Here is a 23,107-nt window from a genome sequence, read left to right on the forward strand (position 1 = left end):
GAAGAGGCGGGAGAGAATCAGCGGTGCCAACGAAGCCAGCGCTAGAGGAAGTGAGGCAGCAGCGGAGGGAGCAGAGCCGCATAAGCGAATGCTTCCTCTACAGCGCCGACTCCTGTCACAGGCGGAGTCATACCAAATGCACTCTGCCTGTGAGGAATCGATAGAGTGAAGTGCGCTTCACTCATTCTGGCCAGCGATTGGTTACCAAATTGCTCTTGGAAAGGTACGGCACCCCTGATTGCCCTGATCACCCTATTCTTGACTTTGTCATTTTGGATTATTTAATTTGGATTTGCATTAATTTTGGATTGTTGTACATTAAAATAAAAAATAAGACCAACCCCGAAAATAAGACCTAGAGTGTTTTGTTGAGCCAAAAAAAATATAAGACAGTGTCTTATTTTCGGGGAAACACAGTATTTAGGTGCAGGCCATACGCGCCCGTGTGGAAGAGCCCTAACTGTTGTTGCTTCCCCAAAATATCATATATATTTACAAGGACATTGAGTCACTAATTCCCTGCTATGTTTGGATTGTAATCAAATTACGAAGCTAAAAGAACCATAATGTTGCCATTAAATTGCTGTGTCACATCCAAACCCTTTTAGTTTTACACTGCAAAATATTGATGTTTCCTTTGTGTGCCCATAGGCAGCATTAATAAAAGTGCAAGTGCATTATGGGTAATGTGCACACACAATGGCATCTTTGACATTTTTTAAAGGACTTGTCCTCTTCAGTCTTCTGTTATGTTAGAATAGACCCTGTAAAGAGCCTTTGGTGCATTCACCATACAATATGTGGCCTAATTCCTTGCATATGCATACATTTTCAGCACATGCTCTCTGTGCACAAAGAAATATTCAACACTGACAGAGATTTTAGATTGTTATGAAGTGTGGTTTGTGGAAAGGCCATTGCAAGAAAACGGACAATGTCTTTTAAATAAGCTATTAAAAGCTTCTTTTTTATCTGTTCAATAGGTTAAGAAAAATAAAAAGCTGTTCATCTAGCCAGAATTCCAATGAGCTGATAGCTTCCTGTGCACGCTCCCTGTGCTGTACTGTTATCAGATAGCATTGTTCCCAGGTCTCTCTGTGAGCTACAGACCACCTTCCACCCAGGTACTCTGTAGGCATGACAACATAGATACAGTATGGTCGGTGAGCATCAACACCCTAGGACAGGAAGTGTGTTACTGACAAGATCACCAAGTGAAAATAAAGGCAGCCACCAAATCTAAGAACTAGTAAGCTGCAATATAGTAATATTTTGTTCTTGGGTTCTATGCACTTTAATGTTTAAGAATGCTTGAAGAAGTGCAGTCAAACAAATATTGCTCTGGCCCTATAGGGGTCATTCTGTAACATTTTTATGGTTTTGTAAGAATTTAGCCATTTAGATATGCTTAATTCCAAACAAAGGAACACTCACAACTTAAATACATAGGCCACCATCCTCACTCTGAGCCTAATGATGGTCTTCAAAGTATGCATTGTTAAAGACTGATACCAAAGAAGTCTCACACCAGTCATGTGAGAGCTCTATGTTGTTACTTACACGCATGAATTCCCAAAGATGTATGTAATACTGAAATTGAGTAACTCAAGACCCTTTACAAAAAGCAAAAAACTGCATTATGAGCAATGTCTGATTGATGGATGTTTCTTTACCTAATCTACATGGACACTTGATGAGAGTAGCAAGTGTTAGAATGTGTTATGTTAGCTCTCATCAAATGCACATAATGGAGATCACAATAATTTGTATGAAGCTAGCGTCTCTTTGCTAAGTGCTATTCCTTTAATTCTTTCAGGACTGGCATTTACCAGCTGTCTCCTCCTCTGCCTCAGCACATCATATTGTAAGTATCAAACACGTGATCAGCACCTGACAAACAATACAAAGTCTATCAGGGTTATTCACAAAAGGGTGAAGAGTTTGGAGAAGGCAGGGGAATTGAACAATCTAGGCCAAAATAACTGATTTGGAAAAATTCTCCAATTCAGCTCACTTTCCAGTTCAGCTACGTTGGCCTAGATTGTTCACTTCTCCTGCCTTCTCCAAACTCTTCCCCCTTTTGTGAATAACCCTGTATATTTTATCAAGTATCATTTGTTATAAAGTCCATATTTTACTATGTATCATCTGTTAAAAAAATCCACAATGGCCATACATTAACTGATATCGTCTAAAAATCGGAGGATTTGAAACGAAAGAATCCCATAGCATAACAAATCATTCCAATGCAGGTAAGGGGCAGCTTCCTAGTTCAATACCTGCAAGTAGGGATGAGCTCAGGTTCAGAGCGAAGCCGAACTGAAATTGAGCTCTTCTGAATAAAGAAGTGCCATGGACACTTCCACCAAATCAACTGTGGTACAGGCTTTCGCTGCCCTGCTGCTGCATCTAAAAAAAGGGGCAGGATGCTTGTACTGACATCATTTCCTTAATATGGCCACATAGCCGTATTATATAAATGCCATTTACCAAATATAGGCATATAACCATATAAGGTCAATGATGTCACTGCATCCCACCGCTTTGCTGACTGATTAAGCTGTGGCTGGAGAATTCCCTACCAGCAGCTGATTGGGTGGCATGGAAGGATCTTCTTTACATGTTCAGGAGGAGCTCCTTCCAGGTTTGGTGGAGCTTAGGGTCGGGTCAGGTTGGGTCCAAACCTGAGCTCATGCCTACCTGCAAGGCACAGTTCTGAACAGCAGCGCACTCTTCTCACAGCTGCCAGTGAAAGCCACCAGCATAAGATGCCATAGCGACCCAGGCGGCCCGCAGGGCATCTGGCCGAGCCCCCTTGTGCTCCCCTGTGCCCCCGGGCCCCATAGCGGCCGCCTGGGTCGCTATGGCGATTGTTACGCCACTGGAGACTTCATCCAAAGCCTTTGCACAAGTACTAATCTGTATGTTGATGTTTCACATGCGTGGGGATCATGTATTCCAATGTTGGCAGCTGGCCAGTGCAAATCCTCAGTAAAAACAACTATGAGTTTCCATATGGTAAATACAGTGCTAACAGCCAAAACATATGAAGTAAATAAAGCCAATCAGTATTTAATATTATACTGCAAAGTTTCAGGTGTACTTAGAGCCAGCATGAGTGCAAAGGCATAAAAAATTAATCGCTTCTCGCACAGCCTGACACTCGCACTTGCATCTGAAAATCGATTATAAATGCTTGATTCACAAAAATGTAAGCTTACCTGTGAGAAACAGGAAACACTTGAAGACCTAAATTGACTTTGTCTATGGCTGTGAATTAACGCCTACATGATTAAAGACATTAAGGAACCAAGTTTATGAATCACACAAAATCAAACAACTTAGCAATATACCTGGTTGCTACTGAATCGCTAGGGTGGCAGTTACTAGTTCCACAATTAACAAGGATGTGATGTTGTCCTAAGGAAGTTCTACGTATGTACACCTAAACCTCCAAATTCACATTTACATGTAGCTCATCAGGGACATTCACCATCTCTGCAACCTCAGAGTTGCCTGTTAGTACTATAACCAGAGTCTGAAACTGTGGACATTTCCTAGTTTAAGGTTGTACTTGTGGACAGAAAAATGCCCATAGTCACATACTCTGAGAGAGACCCGTGAAAGATCAGCAGACTCATTTCTTGGTTAAACCCAGGAAGGCAGAATGAAACAAAAACTAAGGCATGCATAAAATGTATGGGAATCTATTCTAAGGTATTTATGAGGAATAAATAACCATAGAAATACAGGTACAGGGTGGGAGATGGTAAAATGGCATGCTGAAGCAAATATTACATTTTTGTTTTATGACTGTAAAAGCAATAAAGATACTGCAAGTGTTGTGCTTTAGAGAATTGACCCTCTGCAGTAGTCTTGCAAATATTTGAAAGAATTGATTGACCAACTTGACTGACAGGATAACATAAATAAAAAATCCATTAAAAGGGGACTTGTTTTATTAGACATCTTTCATATATATATACTGTAGATGTTAATACATTATTAAACAATATACTGTATACTAGTGGTATTCTCCTGCTTGTATGATTATAATTTCAACTACACTGTTGTATTTTTATCTTTCTTTTGTGGGATCAGATAACAAGTCCTATTAGCTGTGGCAGGTTGCCAAAAGTTGACTTTGGGGAGCTCAGTCCTTTTAGGGCTTGTTTATACCAGCCCGCACGTCTACCGCAATGTCCCCTGCCACAAGGGATCGCATATATAAAGTCTCCTTGCATTCTTGGGCAGGAGGGGGCGTGGCAGTGCTACTCAAGTCAATGGCACTGCAGACATGCCCCCGCCCGCAGTACGATAGGCTGCACAGGAACACGTGGTAATGAAATGCCCTGTGTTCCCATGCGGTGGGATCTCCAAAAATCGTGCATGCACTATTTTTTGCAATCCAAACGCACTGGAATGCAGGGCATTTTATTACCACGTGCTCCTGTGCGGCTGATCGTACTGCGGGTAGGGGGCGTGGCTGCAGTGCCATTGACATGGCACTGCCACACCTCCTCCCGCCCCAGAACGCAAGGAGACTTTATATATGCGACCCCTTGCGTTCTGTGCACGGTACATTGCGGTAGACGTGCGGCCTGGTGGAAACAAGCCCTTAAAGAGTTTCTTTCAAATTCTTCTATTCTTTATTCTTCAAATTTGTTTCACTACATTAAAAGACTCTAAATTGTAAAATCTTTGTTTTTTTCCATTTACAGAGCAGAGATCTTTTTGTTCTCACATACGGTGCACTAGTGGCACAGATGTGTAAAGATTATGACAACGATGAGGAAATTAACAAATACTTGGATACAATGTAAGTGTTTATTTTTCACAATCATTATTTTGCCCTCTGCAACAATTTCTATTTGAAATGTCAAAATGTATGTTAAAAAATGTGATCGAAAACATAATTATTTCCTGCTTTTTTCAAGAACAAATCCTATATATTAAAGAAAAAGTCTGGGAAAATTACAAAACTACCCTTGCTTCCCCCTCACCGTGTGGTTTAAATCCTTGTTTATGTCTAGGTTGCCTTAAAAAAGCAGTTTTACTTACCTCATCCCTCACTCCCTCAAGCTGCTCCTCTCCATATGCCTGGTCCCCCGAAGCTGCCTCTTTTCGGCGCTCCGTCTGTTGGCCACGCTGTTATCACATAAGATTCAGAACCAGCTTTGTAAGTGAGCATGACGAGGGCCCACCCACAACCTGGAGCGTTGGAGAGAAGAGGAGAGCGCCGACTGCCAGGGGAGCAAGGGATAACATAAGTAAAAGTGCTATTTTAAAGTGTATTTCCAGTTTTGCAGCCAAATTGGAATAACACCTACTTAATATTTACTACATGTTCCCAATCACATAGCATGACTTAAGATTTTTTTTTAAATATATTATAATACAGGATTTATATAGCGCCAACAGTTTGTACAGCGCTTTACAAAATGGAGGGAGACAGTACAGTTACAATACAATTTCAATACAGGAGGGTTAGGAGGGCCCTGCTTATGAGCATTTACAGTCTAATAGACATAATCATATAGAGTGGTTTTCTCAATTTTGACTGCAAAATACAGCTTTGACTGGAAATACGCTTTAAGGTACCCTAGACAAAAACAAACATTTATTCCATATCTGTAACCATGATCTCTAAATGCTTTCCTGGTGGGCAAGATTCTTTTTTTTGATTTGTAGTGTTTTAAATATAGTCCTCAACATAGGGAGAATCACAGACCCTGCTGCAAAATTCACACATCTAGGGCTGTTTTTAAACATCTCACACCCCTACGTGAATGATGAAAGACATGGACTGAAGGCTAAGATATTACCAAACAGACAATCTAGAATAGAAGACAATGTGCATCAAAGAGATGAAACATTTCACACAGTAAATCCTTCATTGAGTTTGGTAAGCTTTTAATTATTTGTCAAAAGAATATTCTGCCCTGTGATTCACACTACAAAGTACACTATTTAAGGCAGTGTAAGGTCTGTTTCATATGCCGAGATACTATTCAGCCACAAAGTTTACCAAGAATGGCTGTACAAGGGTTTTGTGACACTTTTTCATTAATAGCGCCTGAAAAACTATGATGTTGCTAAATTATCTACAGAGGCCCATCAGTGGCCAGATAAGAAAAGAGAAACCATAAAAAACATACTATAATTTGTAAGCTTGGAGCTGCTTTGCTGTAGAAGATATTGGTCCAAGTGCGCCTAGCAATAAAGATAACAAAGGGCTAGGTCCCATTATTCCATACGACAGATCCAACAGTTAAAAATATTTTTAATTTCTTTACATTTATTTTCCCATTTGCAGGGGATACAACATTGGAGTTAGACTAATTGAAGACTTTTTGGCCAACTCTGGAATAAAGAAGTGTCGAAGTTACAGTGAAACGGTGGACATAATAGCAAAGGTACTATAAACTGATTCTGATATTTTATGAAGCTTAACCATCGTACGATTATCGGCGGGTTTGTGGCATGCTCGTAAGACAAATGCCGAATGGGCCCGTGTGCGCAAGCGCACACTGCCCGTTCAGCATTGCAGTCATCGGAAGCCCGCCCCTCAGGGGGGCGGGCTTGCGATGATCGCAAGTACGATCTGCCTGTCCAAGATGGGCAGATCGTACGTTTCTTTAATTACCTTACAACCATTGCAAGACAAAAGTCTTGCAATGGTTGCAAGGTCTATGGCAAGCTTAACTGACACCATTTCTGAGAAGCAGAAAGCTGGTGCTCATCTTTGGAGCTGATTAGCAACTAATTGTAAGTTGAAAACAAAAGGGAACAGAGCGCCACCTCCGTGTGTAAAATCGTTTATTACAATAAATAAAACAAGGGATAAAAGTACTCACAAACAAACAGTTTCATCAGGCTTTAACAACAAACGAGAGGCCGCACTGTCTGTTAACCCAACATGGTAGCCCCCTGACTATGTAACACGGTAGCCTCCGGTCACATCACCGTCCACGATTGACGCGTTTCAGGGGCAAGCCCCTTCATCTTGGCATCAATCTTGGCTGACTGCGGCCGGTGGACAGTGATGTGAGCGGAGGCTACCGTGTTACATAGTTGGGGGGATACCATGTTGGGTTAACAGACAGTGTCGCCTCTCGTTTGTTGTTAAAGCCTGATGAAAACGTTTGTTTGTGAGTACTTTTATCCCTTGTTTTATTTATTGTAATAATAAACGATTGTACACACGGAGGTGGCGCTCTGTTCCCTTTTGTTTTCTATGTTCGTGGTGGGAGCTCCTGGATGAGCAGCCCCTCAAGTCTGTGTGAAAAACTGTGATAAACTGTTGAAAACTTTGAGTGTGCAACAGCAACTGGATTGTTCAGCTGGCAGACATTAGCGCTAAGAGTTAAAGAAAACTTTCTACTAATTATAAGTGGTAAATAGCAAATATTTAAAGTTAATGATTTCATATTTTCCTGTTAAAAGGAAAATATAAAAAAGTGCTGCAAGAGAAAAAACAAATAACAAATAACACACATTCCTCAAGGAATCACTGTTATGTAATAAGAATGTAGACTATGTGATAGGCTATCACTTCCCTGGCTGTATTCTTGTTTTACGTAACAAAAGTAAGTACAGAATATAACATTATTACATTATGACAGTGGATACAGTATCTCACAAAAGTGAATACACCCCTCACATTTTTGTAAACATTTTATTATATCATTTCATGTGACGACACAGAAGAAATTACACTTTGCTACAATGTAAAGTAGTGAGTGTACAGCTTGTATATCAGTGTACATTTGCTGTCCCCTCAAAATAGCTCAACATTAATGTCTAAACCGCTGACAACAAAAGTGAGTACACCCCTAAGTGAAAATTTCCAAATGTCCAGGATATGACGCTGAGCACGTGCATTCAACTTCTTTGGTCGTCCATGGCGAGGCCTGTACTGAGTGGAACCTGTCCTGTTAAACCGCTGTATGGTCTTGGCCACCGTGCTGCAGCTCAGTTTCAGGGTCTTGGCAATCTTCTTATGGCCTAGGCCATCTTTATGTAGAGCAACAATTCTTTTTTTCAGATCCTCAGAGAGTTCTTTGCCATGAGGTGCCATGTTGAACTTCCAGTGGCCGGTATGAGAGAGTGACAGCGATAACACTAAATTTAACACACCTGCTCCCCATTGACACCTGAGGCCTTGTAAGACTAATGAGTCACATGACAATGGGGAGGAAAAATGGCAAATTGGGCACAATTTGGACATTTTCACTTAGGGGTGTATTCACTTTTGTTGCCAGTGGTTTAGACATTAATGGCTGTGTGTTGAGGTATTTTATATATATATATACCTGTCAATTTTTGGAAAATAAGAATCCTGGTGTTAGATTTGTGATCGCTGTGTTTGAATTGAAGTTCTAAAAATATTAATTATTTACAGGTTCAGAAGATATGTTAGTTTCTGCATGAAATATTGATATCATATTATTGTAATTGTTTATAAATTGTAAGTATTAAATGTAAAACAGAAGGTACAAAGTAATTTTGGTTTCAAGAATTCACATGCTTGTACATCCCTTTTCACTCAACAAATGTGAATATGACTGTAATTGAAAGTTTAAATCCGTAATGAGCCTCAGTGTTTGTACTCAGCATAATTATGGTTTTCAGTTCGTCATTGCTTCCAGTTACACCTAACCTATAAACTGCACTCCACCAGTTTCTTCCTGTCTATATGTTTCTTTAATCTAAATAGTAATCTGGGATATTTTCCTTTGATTTGGTACAATTTAGTTTTTTGCTTAATAGTATTACTGACATAGTAAAATATTTTATAAGCTGCTCTCCCATAGTCAGAGTCATTAGTATAATTTGTTTGATAACTGAACACCTTAGTGTTTGATGCTAAAATGACTATAGACAATGGATATTTCACATGACAAATGACATGCGCACAGAATTGTATATGTAAAACAAGGATATGCTATTTTAACATGGATTCTTCAATAGCCCTTACTGAGGTTAGATTTAGGGTACCCATAGATTAATCATGGTAGACCTAAACAGACCTACTCATATGATGATTTTTGCCCTGCTCCATTTATTAAAGTCAGACTGGAATATGATCATATGTTAGTGTGCAGCCAGTGTCCTCTAAATCTACTCCTTCGTCATCCAGTTTTGGGGTAAGAGTCCATTGTACGAATTGGATTTTTCCAAATGATTACTGTTGTTCCTCTGAAAGAAATTAGGCCAGCATCAGGGGTGTCTGCTCAGTGTGTGTGTTTATGTCATAATCATTTTCTAACAGCGTTCTTTTGTGTATCCTTAATCATTTAAACGAGAACTATGAGGTGAGTGCTTTTTCAGATCTAGCCGACCTGTGACAATGAGACTGTCACAGGTCGGCTCAATAGATCGGGAGGTGAGCGAACACATACCGGCATTCGCTCACCTCTCGATCCTGTTACGGCTCTCTGCCGTGACAGGGGAGGGGCTGGATTCCCCCCCCCCTCGCTCCGATCCGCCAGCCCTGACTGGCGGAACGGACGGAGAGGGGGCGGGTACAGCTGGCTCTGCCTCTAGATAGGCAGAGCCAGCTGTCAGTCACGCAGCTGGGCGGATCCCGGCACAATTGTCGGGATCCGCTTCAGCTGCGGCGTCTTAGTTTCTGTTTTTATTACATTCCCTAACTTAGACCCAGTGATGTCATCCATGGGTCTCCGTGCTTATCTATTCAATGCAGGCAGGTTATTGGTAGTGGGAGGGGTTGACAGAGTGCCGTACATAGATTCCTGAAAATGTCACAGCACCCTACTTTTACATTTCTCAAGAACCATCAGCCTTTATTAAAGCAGTGGGCAGGCTCTTAGTTATGCAAATATCAAAATGCCTTGATGGGTGGGTGTCAGTCTGGAGAAGTGGGTGTACCTGGGCAGACTGCATTTGCGATGCTGAGCATCTATGATTGAAAGAACTGAAATCCAGTGAAAGAAAGGGGTGTGCCAGGGACAGTTGGGCTAAGTAGGAAAGGTTGAATGATGCTGGACATCCTCCAGCAAGGAAATCTTTATAAAAGAAAGTTTTATCTGACTTGATGCAGCTTCTAATGCACATTGAGAGAAGCTCAAAGTGTTCATTAAAAACAGAGTAAGCAATTTCAGTACAGGAGAGAAGCCTGTGAAACTGTGCAAGACTAAAGATAAGGCAGGGGTTCAGCTTTATCACCTATCTAGCACTGCTGTATCACATATATATCACTACCAATTGACCAACCGTTTGTTTCTGTAATTCAACCATGAGTTTACCACTTGTGGACGGATAATTTGCTGAATTAAATGGCACTTATTTACATTCTGGATAGGGTCAGATTGGCATGTGTATAAGGTCTATTATAATAGATGTACTCTGCAGTAACTTGCTCAACCTTGTCTGTGATTAACCCAAAACTCATTGTGACACTGTGCTAGTATCTGAATTCTTACTTTGTCATTGTTCCAGGACTCTACGTGTTTTGTAACCACATAGTATTATCATCAACTCATCAGCTCATAAGCTGTATATCCCAAAGTTTGATTTTGGAATCTAATGTAGTGTCCCATTCCATCCCAGAAGTGATAACATTCTTCCACATGCAATTAGTGGCAAATATCACCTAAGTAGAAGTTAGCAGTGTTCCAAAAGTAACATGTATGACTTTTTCAGCTAAGAAGATCAGGACAATATAAAATATTTATGCTTCTTGTCTTACAAAGCCAACATTGTGCAGGTTACTTACCGAAAAGACAGTAGGACAACCTTGAAGGTCAGATTCATAGATCACGCAGCATTTGGAATAGCACAACACAGTTGCAATATAACTGCCACTATTTACACATTGAATTTACTAATTATTATATAGCAGAATATATTATACACACACACATACAGTATATATATATACTGCATGACTATTAGGCACAAATTCAGCAGCTGATCAATATAGTCAGATACTGAATAGGCAGAATGGTGGATATAACTGGACAATGTGTATATTTATTTTACGGCTGTGGAAATTAACGATTAATTACCTGATTAATCGTTAACATTTTTGATCGATTAAAATTATTTTAATCATTAATGAAAACACTCACCTCTCCGCCGGCTTCCGGGTCTTCTGGGAGTCCCATCGGTGATCAGGTGACGTCACGGACATCGACGTCACCGGACTCTTCCCCCCTTCCCCAAGTGGCTCCGTCGGCTAACGAAGGAAAGGGGGAGGAGTCCGGTGACGTCGATGTCCGTGAAGTCACCGGACTCCTCCCCCCTTCCCTTCGTTAGCCGACGGAGCCACTTTGGCCGGTGATCTGTCGACACAGAACTTATCGAGTTCTGCGACCGCCTGACTTCCGGTTTCGTTACAACTAGAGGTTTGCACAAGAAACTTGTTCTGCACGAGTGCCAGCCAAGGCATTGGCCTATACACATACAGCACAGCAATGAAGTAATAAAATGAACTAGAATCACACTAATCCAGCACGTTATTATTCTGAGTTGCCCCACTCAAGCGGCGGCCATATTGAGTGGGGTACGTGAGATTAATAACGTGCTGGATTAGTGTGATCCTAGTTCATTTTATTACTTCATTGCTGTGCTGTATGTGTATAGGCCAATGTAGTTGGATCTGTATGTGCGTTATAATTAATCGAAATTAATCGATTAATTATAACGAACACGAAAATTTTAATCAGTACCAGCCCTAATTTATTTATGTATGTCTGTTCCCTTTGTGTTTATTCGGTGTGAAAGTTGGGCCATATCTTTCAGAGTTTACATAAACATGGCCAAATTTGTTTTAGATCAGGTCAATAATATCCGGGCTCTAGCTGGGTTAGTTGCTTGATAATCTAATATATGGATTCCCGTAGCATACAATGTTCAGTTTTTAAGGTTTTGCTCAGTTAATTTATAGAACTTACAGAGCCATTTGTCAATTTTTCACTCTCCATGTAAAAAATAGCTTATTTATATTTGTCTTTCTACAAAATCCATTATAACGTCTTTGACGCTGTCATTGTCTCCATGTTCAACAAATCTATGAAGAGTACTATAGTACTGCTGATCTGGATTGAAAGTATACAATGCTGAAATCTTCTCCCAAGCTTTGCTAGTTGGCAGCTTAAAGTCATCTGGGTCCTTGTTTTCAAAGAAACTTCTCAGATTCCTTTCAGCAAGTTTGGTGGCATATTCCTGAACCAATTCCTCAAATTTCTCCTTTTCTTTGTCAATATACATTTTCCAGAATGCTTTCTGAACAGAGCTTACATTGGATCGACACCTAGACCAACAGGCACATAGAAGTGCTAGCGAAGCAAGTATAGCTATAAAACACCATCCAATAACCTGCAAATGCAAAGGGTACAAAAAAAAGTCAAATACCATAGAAAAACATTTTATATGTGACAGTCTCTTTCAGTAAAACATGAAACATATATTGAACAATGGGAAGAATTAATAAAAACCAAGGTCTTTACAGAAGTACAGATTATTCCTCTGACTATATGGGGCTGATTTATAATGCAATCTCAACACATTACTGTCACTAGATGGAGCCAAGGAGCATAAATTGCATTATAAATCAGACCCTATGTTTTGTGATGATTATGAACTACTAGCTTAGAACCATAATTTTCAGCTCTGTCCTTTTACATCTAAGAAAAATTATTTGTTAGTATAGTTTAAAACATAAATAGCAGTATGATCAGTTTGCTACAGTTACTGAGCTCCAGGGTCGAATAAAAAGGAACCTAACTTTTACAACCCTCCCTGTAGCATGTGCACGTGTTAAAAATGTTTTTTAAAATCCTTCACCGTAAGTTTTTTATTTTTATGAAAACTGATCCTGCAAAAATGCCACATACGGCAGCCTCCTGTTCACATGAATCTGGCAAGGGAGAATGAGTGTGGTGGCACTGTGTTATGTACTGACAACTTGGTGACCCCTCAGGGTTTCTGCTTGGACAGAATTAGACTGGTGGGCATTTTCACGGACAGCAGCTACTACCAGTCTAATAGAGTCAAGTGCAATACTGGAAAAATAAATTGCTGAACAGCATATACATCCTGGATTTTACATCAAAGCTGCTATGACTGCAATGAATGACACATCATTTCCTGAAGGAACAGCCACATCAGAAGCCCATGAGACAGGGTGACAGCACAGGAAGACAGTTGGGAGACAGTGACAGAGCATTGTTACTCTTTAACAGGAACAGCCTGAACAATTACCTTTATGGCAGGATTGTCAAGTATTATTTTAATGAAAGCTGGAGATTTAAAAATATTAAACTATTTTTCATAATTACATTAACATATTAAAGGTTGTATAATATTTTGGTGATTAGCCTAAAATCAACTTTAAAAGTTGTTTTAAGAAATACATATAATAAGCTGCACAGTATTACAAAATTCAAGCTGTATGATTATGTTACATTAATCACTATGAAAAATGATTGCAGTGCCCTCTTGTGATTAGACATTGCAGTTAAAGTAACATTAAAGCTGAACGGGGAAAACAAAAACAAGCCCCTAAGGTATGCCTGGAGTACCAGACAAAAGGATTTTACTTTCCTAATCCCTTGCTTTTGTATACTGGCCCCTGCAACCTCTTCTACATACCTCTTAACAGTCCAGGATTGTGTGGGACTGTCCTGCATGTTTACCTAAAGTGTAACTGAACTCAGTGAATTTTATATGGATTGAAATGTTATAAATGTTAATTGTACCTAAGCAGTACTCTGAAAAAAATTACCTTTCATCTGGAATTCCTCCTGAAAAATAGCAGTGCACTTCCTGGCGTGTGAGTGTGCCAAGGTACTACTATGTCTACATTTTGTAGCTGTATATCTGCATTATAAGATCTACAGCACTGCTGCCCCTGACTGCTAGTCACAGTATATTTGGAGTGAGATTTAGTGATGTCACTACTGTGTTGCTCACTGTTCTCCTTGCTGAAGGTTCTGATATGAGGAAGCAAATGTCCTCCCTCTATCAAGATGGCCGCCTCCACACAGAGACACAGTGCTGAACAAGGCATGGTGAGTCAGTAATGGGGAAAGATAAGCTGTAGAAAAAAACTCAGGTAATACTCGTAGCTAGGCCTTTTTTGGCTCAGATAAGTTCAGCTTAAATATAAACCTGAACCTGCCACAAGCCTAATACAGCAATTCTTACAATAATGGCTGAAATAATGAAACAAGAAAAAACCATGGGACTTTTCTTGTTTCATCATTTCCATTTAGGGGTGTGGTGTCCTAATATTCTTTGGTGGTTCAACCTATTTTTGTGTATACAATAATGGCTACCAAGTGTTTAGTGCTCCTGTCTGCTGGCATCAGTCATTGTATGATTTATACATTTTTAGCTGCATAGTAGTTCTTAGGGCCAGTTCACACCTTTGCAGTCTGCTGTGGTGTGTTTAATGCATGCAGGTTAGTGCCCATTGTATTTTAATGTTAATGTGTGCTACTTTAGGGCAGATAACACCCCATAGCATACTGAAAATCAGACCTGCAGCATTTTTGGTAACTCAGAACACCATGACACATGGTAGTGTGTAAAATGCATTTCAGTGCACTGCACATTGTTCCTTAGTGTGTTGGGGTACCTTTCAAAGGTACTCCAACACAATAACACGTTTACTGTGTGCTAATGCTTCTTGCTGTAACCTGTGCAATTACCACATCATGGATGGTGTGAATAGGCACTAACACAGTAATTTTCCTCCCAGCACTGCATTGCTCTGGAATTAGTATGCAAAGCCAGACAATGGCAGCCTCCATCAGCAAGGTATTTATCTTGATAACAGATTTTAGGATGACAATTTGAGATTCAGTATGTCTATTTTGAATTGCTAACAATAATATTTGTTATGCATTTAAAGTAGCCAGACTTTCAAATATGTAGATATTCTTGACAAGCAGTAAAATACCGTGGCACATTTATATATTTTTATCACTAGTGTTTATTACTTTGCTTAGTGCTTGCTGCTGATAGATATATCGATGCGAGGTGCTCATTAGGTGAGGTCCCTGACATACCCTGACATCAAGAGTATTTGGAAACCATAACTAAAAGCAAATCTCTACACATCATTTGAGCTGTATCTGCAAGGCATGAATGTTACAAGGGCTACGTTCAAGAAAACGCCACTCTTCTAGCAAAAATGGATGCTGGAGTCACTATAACAATTCAGAAACCAGTTTGTCAAGCTACTTGGATGTTACTTTCTTGTAAAGCCAATTTTAAAATCAATTAAAACCTATTTACAAAATATACACTGTCTTTTATTAGTAAGGAGATTACCGTATCACTCTAATTAGGCTGTGTAATTAATTATGGGAAACATTTGCTGCTGTGAGGGTAACACTGTTATGGGATTCATGAAAAATGTCAATAAAAAATGTCATGTGTACGGTATATGATATGTAGATCTTAGCAGCTCTTGATGACACTTATTAGGCTATTCAAGATAATCCCTTAATATCCTAACTTTTGAAAGTAAGGAGAAACATCTCACCTAGTCATTACTTGTTCAAAAAGAAAAACGCCTTACTTTGTAACCACGTTGTTAAGTGGAATTTGATCTTAGGTTTTCTAACTGAGTCACATTAAGGTTTGACAGTGTTTCCCTAGGTATAGGTAGTGTACCACTAGTGGTACATTTCCACACTGTGGTCGGGACAATGCAGGGTTTAGGATTTTTATGCAAAACTACCTTGTGGGAGAACAGGCTAACTTCTAGTGGCAGCTAACAGGAGGCATGGTGAAACAGTTTATATGTGCTTGTATGTTTTCCATTAGTCAGCCTTGAAAAGACAAAGTCCTAACTGGACGCTGGCAGTGTAATTGGACGGGCCAAGTCAATTGTATAGCTGACAATAGTATACTATAAAGGTTGTGTGATTCACAAAGGAGAAGCCTTTCCTACTGAAATCAATAACTGGGAAGCTTGTTTGTCATCAAAGTCGCAACACTGTAACCAGTAGTGTATATTATAGGTTTTGTGCTGCCCTAGGCAAAACAATACTTGGGCACCCCCCCAATCTAACTTTTGCCCCACCCCTTTCTCTTGAAGTCATTTTGCATAACCTGTCAGTCGCTGGATACAGTGCAAACTCTGTATATAGCTTCTGACAGCTTGCGGCATTAGTGTAACAGGGAAGCCAGAGTCTCAGGTGGGCTGTAAGGGATCTCTGGTGGGTTCTGCAGAGTCTCAGCCTGAGACCCTACCATACACCCTGCAGAGCCCACCATAGACCCTGCGGAGCCCACCTGCACAGCTCATCTGAGAGCCTTCACAGCCCACATGAGACCCCTCAGCCCACCAAAGACTTTGCAGACCCCACCAAAGAGCCAACCATAGACTGCGCAGAGCCCACCTGAGAGCCCGCACAGCCAACTGAGACCAGTACAGCCCATCTGAGACCTTGCACAGCCCACCTGAATCCCTGCAGACCCCACCAGAGGCTGTGTGGGGTCCCTTTCCCTACACACATGTGCTGCTCCTCTTACCTGCAGCTTCCCAGCCTGCCTCCAGGACATGGTGCTGTCAGATGGTGGTGTATGGGCAGCCTCAAGCCACCCACAGCTTCTTCCTTCAGCCTCGAGCTGCCCGCAGCCTCCGCCAGCTAAGGCCCCGGCCCCGCCTCTTCTTTTACCTGTCAGCTCTCTCAGGCAAATTAGGCCACCGAGAGGCCCCACAAGCAGCCACCTAATTTGCCTGATTAGGCAGGCGAGACTGCCTGATTCCGTGCACCTGGCTTGCCTCACTGATTTAGGGGTGGCATTTTTCACCGCCCCCTGCAAAGTGCTGCCCAAGGCAAATGCCTTGTTTGCCCTGCGGTGGATACTCCCCTAACTGTAACTGAGCTTGGGTACAAACTTCCCCTCATCTCTTACTAACGGTTTCCTTTGAGAAGAAGTGTATCTGCATTTCAGTCTCAGCCCTTGGTCACAATGTTTCTCTGACAAATAAAAGTGCACTATTGGTGATCACGCAAAGTTTTTTTCAAGATCTGAGGAAGAAAATCTGTACTGTATGAAAATGCCAAGTGTTTCCAATGTGCAGAGAACTTAGAAGATGGATGTCAAGGTGCAGAGCAACTCAAACTGTTGCCATTGGCAGTAATGCCGATGTGAAGGTGGGCAATGTGCAGCTGATACTACAGTTACTAAAGTAGGTGATAATGATGACGTGGAGGACTGGATGTGGAAAATACTTGAAAACGAAAGGTGAAAATAATAAACAAATTGAGAATGAAGGTGGAGTTGATATGCCACTGCAGTGTGCGCTGTATCGCCAAAAAAAGCAGAGGCTACATATATATTAGCATGATCCTCCATGCATTAGTAAGGTGCCCAATGAAAGCATTTTCTGAAAATATTTACTGATTATTCGAAAACTATATTCAAAGACATGTTTCATGGACTAGTGGGAGTAAAAATCAGCCTGAGCGAGTCGGTTTCTCATTCAGATACTCACTCACTCATCTTCAAATGGTCTATTTATATGAAAAAAAATAGTATAGCTATTTGTCCATTATAACTAAATGTGCATTAGGTCTGTGCAAGTTAATCAGCTGTTTTGAGAATGGGGCAAAATCGAATGTTCTTGGGGTATGTATACCATAGGAATATTAGATTTTGCTCTATTCTCACAACAGCTTGTTAACTCGCATAGAAAGAATGTATATGCAGTTTTGCTGGACAAATAGTTATGCAAATATTTTATAAATAGACCCCCAAGTGTCCCATAGGAAAAATATACTTAGGGTGACAGGTATTATCCCAGTATGCTATTGACCACTTACAGTGCCCACCGCGAAACCTCAAAACATACATTTCCCTACATTTTTTAGATCTGGACACCTTTCTAGGTATTTGTTGAGGTTCAAACTGGATGTGATGTGTGTGGGAAGTAAATAGAGGCAGTTTAGAAGTGTTAAGAATGGGAAAGTTTGAACAGTGAGGTGGATTTTTCCATCCCAAAATAGGTCTCAGGGACAGATAAGGTGATCCTCAACAAAGCAATTTTAGTTCAATGAATCTTAGTTTGTAATTATCTTAGGTACACTAATACACCACGTGTCTGCTAAATAACCCTCAAAATTATTTTGAAACATTGACGCCTAAGCTGAAAAGTACCATTTTTAGAAGTCCAACACAATTTGACTTAATAGATTTTGATAAAAAGACAGTTAGTATTCATTCATTACAATGGAAAATAGCGGGGTGTTTTCTTGCTTTGCCTGGAATTATTTTCTTATGGAGTGACGTTTTTAAAGCAGACTGTAATGCAATATAACCTCTAAACACTATGTCATAGCTATGGCATTTCAAAAACCTCTTACCTTAGGCCATTGAAAGATAAGGGCAGCTACTGTATTCTAGACCTCAGACATAATCATTAGTAAATTACATGTAACTGCTTAAAGTTTGCATCCCCCATTATAAATTACTAATTTGTCTATTATATGTTTTAAAAATTTACATTTTGGGATGCTGTATATTTGAATAAGCTGGCCCATATTTTTCGTATTTTCTATGAATTAATACAAATGGAATTTAATGCACTGCAAGTTGAAGGAGGGAGAGGACTAGGAAAGAATCTGAATGCAGAAAAAAAGTGATATGCTTGTGACACTGCCATCATACTGGCCACAATAACACTAGGGCCTGTGTCGATGGGATTTTGCACTAGTCAAGTCGGTGGGAGTGCAAAAGTAGCTTGCCGCTTAGATGGAGGTAAGAAGCAGATCAGAACGAGGTCAACTGCAAGTCAAATGCACCTGTCAATGAAACGCTAAACCCCCATTTAAACTTGTTAGCATGTGAATGTTCACAAAATCCTGAGATTTTGCGCACGTTCACAAAATGCGCAAAAAAACCCATGTGCCATTTGTGGACTATTAGTCCACAATCACACACAGCTCCACCTGGTAGACATGAGTACATGATTACGGTCTCTTCCTTTTCACTTTTAGACAATGTAACAACTATTTTATTGGAACGAATAGGAGTAATAGACTGCATTCTAGTTAGTTTCTAAGCAACAAGGCAAAAGTACCCTATTCAGACTCGTAAAGTTATTCCACTGCAAGTCACAACTTACTGAATTATTTTTAACACCATGGGTTAAATTTGTAAAGAGTTTACACCATGGAATTCATGGAAAATTGTCCTTTATATTGCCATTGTCATGAAAGTTCATGTAATCTGATAAATGTGTTTGAATGTAGATGTGATGTCAGTGTTTGATATGGAAGGTACAAGCGACAATATTTTAACAGTTAATAAAAAATTGTAATAGAAATAAACACAACTTTAATAGAGGCCTAGCATTTTCTTGTACATACCTGCGATTGAGCTTGTAGAAGTAGAACAACTTCTAGAGTTTCATTGCCAGGCATTGCTGTTCTGTTACAGGTCACCTTGAAAAGCTGACTCTGACAACGTTCAGATTTGTACTTACACAGATACTGGATATAGTCCGGATTCTGCCAGCCGCTCATGGCACATGCATAGAAAGATCCGTGCAGCAAGGCTATAGAAATCCACATGACAGGAACTATAAGAGCATGTAGTATCAGCTGTACAAAGACGTAAAGACCTTTACATCGATTCTCTTTAGGGAACATCTTCACTGGATTTAAACAGCAACCTGTAAAAAATTTCCAAGTCCTGCTACTCAAGAAGAAACTTGTGATTGTGAGTACAATAGCCGGAGCTAAGATAAAAACAAAGCCATACATCATATTGTGCTCGTTGCAGGGACACTGGAACACAACCAGGGAAAACAACTGCTGTCCTCCCGCTGTTACAAGTGTCAGGAAGCCATAACCGATAGCAGATTTCTTTTCTGCACATATCTTTAAAAGTTTCTGCAAGACATCCATGTTGGAGATGTTAGAGGCGTGAATGTAGTCAGACAAAAGTCAGTCTTCTCACACAAATATATGCCGGAGTTACCATCAAAATTTCAAGGAACAAACCAGTTTGTCAAGTTTCCCTCAATAAGGATCTGATGTCACTTTCTAATAAAGCTGTTTTTAAAGCATCTATCAAAAGCCTCTTCAGTGGGTGCATATTGTCCGTCATTTTGTTGATGGTATTGTCATCTATTACTAATTAAGCCATTTAATTCCTTATGGATATTTTGCAGGCATGGGGATAAGAGTGGTAACATTATAGGATTCGCGGAGCACATCCTGAACAAATTACACCGGTGTACAAGCCACCTAGATCACAGTTTCTGATGAGGACACTTGGTTGATCCTTTTTTTACTCATATCCAACATTGAAAAGCAAGGCGAAACATCACTAGGAAGTCTTCACAATGACTACTGAGTTTAAGCCCCAAAGGCGATTACTTACCTAAATATGTCAGTCCTTACCCCCTCAATGTTTTATCTCCTCTGGGCTAAAAGCTTTTTCAGCAGTGGCAGTGCATGCCCAGTGAGCTCTCATAGACATTATTGGGGCCATATTATTAAAGAGACTCTGTCACCATAGCTAATAGTGTAATTTTAAATGTTAATCTAATATAGAGACATGTATGATTACTAATGTCCCCTTTGGGCAATTATTTTATATATTAATTGCTACGTTATAGGCAAAAAAAATAGAAGAATTTGACATTTCTAGATGTGTAGAATTCTTCTCTTTTCTGGCTTCCTACTGGTGCCCCAATGTTGCCATTTCAAAAGTTATTGGGTAGCTCAATTGACTGACAATTTTTCTAATTATAGGTGGCCTTTAAAATGTACCTTGGGATCACCCCTTCTACGATTGGTGGCAATGATGGTGGAAACGAATTCTCCCTCATACTGGATAAAAATCCACTTGTAGACTTTGTGGAAGAGCTTCCATCAGGTAGACCATCACTCAGCTACTGCAACCTCCTCTCTGGAGTATTAAGAGGAGCTCTGGAAATGGTAGGTTGTGTTGCTATTATTATTATTTTTATAATACAAGGCTGATGCTGGAATCCCTGTAGGTCACACACAAAATCTCCTGTGTCCCAAGGGTCAGGATATTACTTTGTTGTCCCTCCTGTGCTATATTTGTATATTGCGATTTAAATGGATACTGTAATAGTTTGGGGTCAATGTTATAAAGTTGTTTGATTTAGGTTTATAAGTCTTAAATATTATCAGGGTTATTCACAAAAAGGTGAAGAGTTTGGAGAAGGCAGGAGAAGTCAACAATCTAGGCCAAAGTAGCTGATTTGGAAAAATTCTCCAATTCATCACACTTTCCAAATCAATTATGCTGTCCTAGATTGTTCACTTCTCCTGCCTTTTCCATACTCTTTACCCTTTTGTGAATAACCCTGTAAGTCTTAATATAAAACTGTTGTTTTATAGTTATAGATTCTTTAAAGTGGAAAAAATGTTGGTAGCCCCCCTCCAAGTATATACAGTATATGCTGCTTGTTTAGGCTAGGGGAGTCTTAAAATAGTGCATCCCTAACGTCATGGTCCCACAGGCTTCCCCCATGCTGGACAGCCAGTCCACCAAAGTCGCTCCTCTTCACCACCTCGCCTACATGATCACACACAATGCAGAACCAATGTGTGTGTAGGAAGGCTATTTTTAGTCCAAGCCTCAGAGTTGAGCTTTAGACAAAGAAGCAAAGTGAGAGTTTTGAAGTCCCAAATAATAATGCTTTTGTGCCTTCTGTTCAGATACAGTAAAACAGCAAAAAGTTTTCCTGGCACACTCACAAGCTAGCATGTAAAAAAAACTTGTCTCACACTAAGGTTAAAAACAGAGGTTTGGATACACGTCTTCTGCAGAAAATGTGAATGCCGCGCAGCCGCGCCACGGCACCTCTTATAGTGCAGTCCTAACTCTAAACTATGAGAGTCTCCATCTTGGAGCACATGGGGCAGAAGATGAAATTGGGTGCAGGTTTGTCAGGAGGAAGCCCAAACCCCCTTAAAGGCACAGAGACGCACAAGGGATCCCGCACATCCCAATGGCAGCTGAGACCCCCTATACATCACTGCACCAAATCAGACAAGCAAAACAGATGAAAAACGCACTCATCAATTCGTCACCAGCTTTACAGCAAGGTGCACACGGAATGGGCTTTAAACAGTAAAACAGCAAAATGTTTTCCTGGCACACTCACAAGCTAGCATGTAAAAAAACTTGTCTCACACTAAAGTTAACAACAGAGGTGTTGGATACACGTCTTCTGCAGAAAATGTGAAAGCCGCACAGCCGCGCCAAGGCACCTCTTATAGTGCGGTCATAACTCTAAACTATCATTGTATCTATCTTGGAGCACATGGGGCAGAAGATTAAATTGGGTGCAGGTTTGTCAGGAGGAAACCCAACCCCCACTGTATCTGTTCAGATACAGTGCACTAAGGCATGTGTGTGCAAATATGTTACCAGAAAATAAAAAAGCTAATGAAATGTGCATCTGACAAGCGAATCAGCTGATCTAAAAAAAAAACCTGTATACTATTCTGTTGTAGGCGTTTGAAACCTGACAGAAACTATTAAAAGGATTTGACTAGAGTTGGCTTTAATGTTCCTATGAAATAAGTTGGGAGTAAGACTGGGTTATCCTAGGACTGGGATAGGATAATTCTTTTATTACCATCTTATCAAAAATCGTTATTTTATTATTGAAACAATTTCTTACTTCTTTTTCCCCTTGTCATGCAGTTATTCTATAGATATATGATATTGTACCATGTATGTTGTTTCTTTGCAGATTAATTTACCAGCGGAGGTCAATTTTGTTCAAGACAGACTTAAAGGAGATGATGTCACTGAAATAGGAATCACATTCCTGAGAAAGAATGATGATAAGAAATCTAGAAGAAATAAATGAGCAAACTACATACAGTGGGTCACTGCAGAATAAACACCACTTCTTATATATATGGGAAAAGTGTATCTATTGGTTGAACAGTAAAAGTATAGAAAAGAAGAAAAAAGGACGCACATTAAAATATGTTGGTGTACTGTATAGGTGTTAAACATGAATTGCCTTAGTGTTGGTTTAATGAATAAATGTATTAAAGTAAAATATATATTTGTTGATGAACAGTATGTGATTTCCTCACGTGGCCATTCATTTTAAAGC

At 40.0% G+C, this 23,107-nt stretch overlaps 2 protein-coding genes across 2 annotated transcripts; one reads left to right on the forward strand and one right to left on the reverse strand.

The window, feature by feature from the left end:
• Window positions 1-1,476: 1,476 nt before the first annotated feature.
• On the forward strand, window positions 1,477-22,852 carry TRAPPC3L (trafficking protein particle complex 3 like). Its single transcript, XM_018563538.1, has 6 exons — window positions 1,477-1,488; window positions 1,817-1,864; window positions 4,722-4,819; window positions 6,317-6,416; window positions 20,751-20,936; window positions 22,733-22,852. Exons 1-6 carry the CDS (start codon window positions 1,477-1,479, stop codon window positions 22,850-22,852), a joined length of 564 nt encoding a protein of 187 aa, XP_018419040.1.
• On the reverse strand, window positions 11,968-19,898 carry LOC108792638 (protein FAM26E-like). The gene is made up of 2 exons (XM_018563458.1): window positions 19,359-19,898; window positions 11,968-12,345 (listed from the first exon to the last, which is right to left on the reverse strand). The coding sequence occupies exons 1-2, from the start codon at window positions 19,896-19,898 to the stop codon at window positions 11,968-11,970; spliced, it is 918 nt and encodes a 305-aa protein (XP_018418960.1).
• Window positions 22,853-23,107: the final 255 nt, after the last annotated feature.

This window comes from Nanorana parkeri, unplaced genomic scaffold, assembly GCF_000935625.1.
Source record: "Nanorana parkeri isolate BGI_ZX_2015 unplaced genomic scaffold, ASM93562v1 scaffold22, whole genome shotgun sequence".
NCBI lineage: Eukaryota > Metazoa > Chordata > Amphibia > Anura > Dicroglossidae > Nanorana > Nanorana parkeri.